Consider the following 5061-nt stretch of genomic DNA (forward strand, 5'->3'; position numbering starts at 1 on the left):
GTTGCCTGCAAAGCAATAAACCTTTTTCTTTTTTCGCAAAACAAAAAAGCTTCAGGTGGGTGGAATCTACATCCATAGCAGTGATGAATCTAAACGACAAAAGTGATTAATATTGCACAAACATCTTTTTAATGCATATTAAACATTAACTTGTTGTATCAAAATATTACAAAGTGTCAATTAGGTAATGGCTGTACATTAAAAGAGATTTTAATTTCTGCTTCCATGTATCTTTAGTAAAAAATTTCAATATACTAAATAGAGACAGATCTTTATCATTTTTATTATTTCATTACTATGCTAAAATAATCAGAAAAGGAACAAAACCACCCAGCAAAGGATTGCATTTCAATAATTTTATTGAAAGGTATATTCCTTAGTACCAAACATAATGGTAGTTTGTTAGGTTACATCTGCCAACTCAAAATTAACACTGATGTTTTCAAAATATTGAAATATCAATCTTTTGGGAAAACTGAAAAGTTATCCTTGACACACCTTACAAAAGTTAAGGATAAAATAAACTGTGGTTCTTTGGTTTATTTTTCAGTGCTTATATATCCATAACATTGTCAAAATTGGTTACAGCCTTTCTGGATAGACTCAGGCTACACACTACACTGAATCATTGCTTACAACACTTTAACATGGTATGTCTCCTTATATTCACACGCTGATCTGGAGAATAGTGAACACTACCTCAGAGATCTTATAATTAGAAGTTGCCTACGTAAGACACAATAGGGGCATTTGTGAAAGTATATTCTCTTCCTTTTAACCCATTATATCCCATCCTATACACAGGACACCTATAAAAATGAAGGAGTTTTATAGGGCTCCTATAAAATTCTATAGGTTTTTATAGGTGCCCTGTATATAGAATGATGGGACATAATGGGTTAAACAGAATTTTACATTAGAAGCAATGGCAGTTGTCTGTAGTAAAAACTTTGGGGAGTGCTTTATCTGGCCTAAATTTAACAGGGTAAAGCAAGTTTTCAAAGTATTAATTTATTTTGAGTTACTAATATAATAGAAACGTTTTCTTAATGAGGCAGTAAATTCTATGTAAAAGTTTTTTTTAATCATGAATACAAACATCATGTGTTTTTAGAAGAAATATTAAAGATAATGATTATGCCAAATTTACTAGGTCTATAGTTTTTGCTTTATATAAAATGCCCTCAAATTGAAATGTAATTCTCATATAGCATTGAACCCTCATCTCTGAATTATCTATTACTTGAATTATAGGTGCCAAGAAATCATTTACATTGCCTAGACTATTAACCCTTATCTTGCCTTAAAGTGCTTTTGTGAAATGTTCATTTTTGATGTAAATCTGATAATTTAACACTTAAGTAGGTTACCATTTCAGTACCACCTAAATACAACATATTGATCAATGTAGGAAATGAAGATTCACAGTTTACCTTCCCATGCTTATAATCACTGTTTCACATTTGTGCCTTTAGCTTCATTTGAATGCTTCACAGGTGAATTTAATCTAAACATTATTTTACTACATCATACTATTAGACAGTTTTTTTAAGTCCGAGAACATTCTGCTACGCTTTATAGCTTAAATTCATTATAACATTATGGAATCCACATCTCAGGGTTCTGGAGAAAAGGCCTCAAGAGAAGAGGTTTTTTTATTGCTACAGAAATAGACCTTAAGTAAACAACAACCAAAACAAAACAAAAAAAATCCCAACTTAGCAGAAGTCTGCCTAATTATTACTACAAGTTAACTGTTCATTATTCTCAGATTCATAATCATATGTAGATGTTAAATATTAACATTTCGTTTTAAGAGCAAAAAGATAAATCATTACTGTGAGTTAAGAAATTTAGATGACAAGAATATATAACATATGCAATGGCCAAGTTTACATTTTTTATCATCTAATTACTTCCTAGTAGTTCAACTGCTATAACAATGATACACTGGCAATTTCCTAGTGCAGAGATCATCTCCTTATATTACTCTTTCTTTAAGTATGATTTTTTAAAAATATGGGCCAAATTGGTTTTTTGTTTGTTGTTTGTTTTGTTTTAATGGATATTTTTGGTCCTCTTATCCTACTTAGGCTTGTATAACTTTAAATGAGCTAAAGCTTAGGTTATACATACTGCAAGATGACTGGGGTGAGGTCCTATTTCAGTGCTACTTTACAAATTTGGACTATCTATCATTGAGGATGTTTTCTAAGCTGATAATTTAAATGGTCATTAAGTGAAACAAACATATCAGAGGTTGGATAATTCCTTTCTCTAAGGGTGTTGCACCTTATGTGTAGTAAATGCCTTCAAATATTAGCTGACTAGATCAGTGTCATTTTTCCCTCTGCTATTCCAACTCCTTTTTGCTTATTTTGAAAATAATATTGCAATTTTTCAATTGTAGAAGAAAATTATGTCATTGGAAAAATTTCTCTATATGAAGAATAACAACCATATTTGCCAGTTAAGGAACCGTTTCAGGAATTGTTGGAAGGTGAGTTATTTTATAGTAACTATGCTTCAGTTGCCGTGCAGTACGTCCAGAAACAATCCATTTCAACTTCTGAACATTTGGTTTGGAACACTTGTTTGACGAATATTCAGTTAAACACTTGGATACAAGCTCCTGCCAGAAGGTCAAATCTCTGCCATGTATCTGCACATAAAATTTTAAAAGTTATTAATGAATTAAAATAAAGTCTTGTATTTAACTACAGTAACAAATACAGCCTACTAACTTGTGTCTTTCCTGGTCAAAAAAGATTCAAGGCTAGCTACTTAAGTTTCAGATAAACATATGACCTTTCATTTTATTTCAGGAGAGAGTACAAGTGGTCAAGTTTCTTTCACAGTTGTTAATAGGATTTAAGCTATGACCTTGACACACCTTGGAATGTTTCTGAAGACATTCTACTCCTTCTGTTAACTCTACACAGTTCTGTGCTTGAATCTCCAAAGCTATGATAGACAAAGCCAACACAGAAGGCTGAAAAGAAATAAATATAATGTAAATGTCAAATATAAAAACAGATCTACATAAATGTTTATTCTTTATAAAATATTTACCTTTGCTTTAGAAAATATGATCCTGCAATGACATGCCTTAAGTTGAGCTTCCAGTCTTTCAAAATTAAGGCTATTTCTCCTTTAAAAAGAAAATGGAAGTGATTTTATTATATCTAGTCAGGAACAATTTTTAAAAAAAATATTGAAATCTGTTTTTAAAAACAACACGCACATTTATCATAGGAAGTCATTTGAAGTAAAAGAAATTTCCCTTTTAATCAGAGACATTAAGTTCTTAACCTGAGTTTTAAATGATTTGAGCCAAAAATAAATAAAATGAACAGAATCTTGCCACAAATATCAAGATTTATTTTCATTTTAATCTATTTCTATACCTATTGAATGTTCTTTTCCCATAAATTTGAATTAGGTGCTGCACTGTTACAAATATTGATTTTATGCAATATATAGACAATATCATTCAAATTTCTAAAGTTCATTTGTTCAAAACAAAGGGCACATACCTTTCAAATGGCAAGTTCTCTTGAATGAGTGAGTAATAGAGTTGCAGAAATTGAAAGGCAGTAGTAGCTTTAACTTTCCAACACACCTTCTCCAGTACAATCTTTTCCATTCTCATCAGGTCTGAAACCGTGAATCTATATTGACTTATGCGGATCAAGTCAGTTGCCAATGGGATATTCCTTTCTTCTTCTACTGATTTTACAGCCAAATAAAAGCAGCTCAGTCCAACACACCCAAGGTGCTTGGGCTGTACCTAAAAACAAAAACCAAGCCGATGCGTCTATCATATTTCAATTAATATAGAATAAAGGATAATATAGAACTCAGACTCATCATTATGAGTCATTATACCTAAAATGTAGCCTGTCAACACTACATACCCCTCTTGGAACTATTTTTTGACCAATATAATTAGTTTTCAGTACAATGTGTGGCTTCAGCATAACAAAATTCTGACTTTTTTTTTTTTAATCATTGTGAACTACAAGCAAACACTGTGTTCTAATTTGACTAAATTAACTGGTCAATGACTTAACACAAGTACTCAAACATGTTATAGCTTATACACAATTTTCCTTCCAGGATGTTATATTTTTTTTCCACACTGTTTTTGCAGTAATCAAAAATATTTTTAAAATACTACTATAACACATACCATTTACTTTGCCTATAAATTTCAATCTACAACAAATCCTTTTTATGTATTTGTCATTTTCTAAATGTCTACAGTGTGAAACTGTAAGGTTTTAATCAATATCTCTGTTCTCCTCTTAGAACATTTTTGAAAACAATTTTAATTTTTAAATTTTTCTCTTATAAGCCTTTAACAGTAAATGTACACTTCTTTTAAAGCATAATTAATTTTCTTATTATGACTTCTCCTATGATGATTATCTGTAGAAACATTCCCACATAAAACTATTATATTTGAAGGACAGCTCTATACTCTTCATTTTGTGAAACACAGATTCAAAGGTAGTGCCCACACATGGTGTCTAAAGAGTTGTTTAATAAGTTTTTGAACCATTCAGTTCAACAAATATCGGATTCTTTCTATACAAGATGCATTGTGTTAGCTACTAAAGACTAAAATGTGAGTTTCATTCTAATTTTGACATTATCCAGTGATCTTGTGGGTACAGGGAAGGCAGTTGTACTTTTAACAGTTAAGCTTTTAAGCTTGAAAGCTACACGGATGTCTTACAGAGAAATAACTATATACCCATACTCCTGGAAAATGATACTTCTTGAAACTGAAATAGTTAAAACAATTAGAATTTGTTATGATTAGTAGAGAAATATATCCTCATTCTTAATCATAATCTAGCATTCTGCCTTTAACAAACTTCGTTAAATTTAAAAAACAACTGTGCATACAGTAGCACTATCACACTAGCCAAGCTATGGAGCCAACCTAGGTTAAATGAATGAAACTGGAGACTATCTTGCTATGTGAAATAAGCCAGTCCTCAAAAGTCAAAGGCAGAATGTTTTCTCTGATATGTGGAAGCTAATCAAAAAAAT

The 5061-nt window shown here is 31.0% G+C and overlaps 1 protein-coding gene across 1 annotated transcript in view; it reads right to left on the bottom strand.

The window, feature by feature from the left end:
• Nucleotides 1-341: 341 nt before the first annotated feature.
• The window catches only part of Ccng1 (cyclin G1), an 8093-nt gene continuing 3373 nt past the window's right edge, over nucleotides 342-5061 (bottom strand). The window contains exons 3-6 of the mRNA XM_015492644.2: nucleotides 3537-3790; nucleotides 3073-3151; nucleotides 2894-2992; nucleotides 342-2662 (exon numbers count right to left, since the gene is read on the bottom strand). Coding sequence (XP_015348130.1) covers nucleotides 2471-2662; nucleotides 2894-2992; nucleotides 3073-3151; nucleotides 3537-3790 — 624 coding nt within the window. The 3' untranslated portion in view covers nucleotides 342-2470. The remainder of the gene's footprint in view (nucleotides 2663-2893; nucleotides 2993-3072; nucleotides 3152-3536; nucleotides 3791-5061) is intronic.

Source organism: Marmota marmota, unplaced genomic scaffold (assembly GCF_001458135.2).
Source record: "Marmota marmota marmota unplaced genomic scaffold, marMar, whole genome shotgun sequence".
In the NCBI taxonomy this organism is placed as follows: domain Eukaryota; kingdom Metazoa; phylum Chordata; class Mammalia; order Rodentia; family Sciuridae; genus Marmota; species Marmota marmota.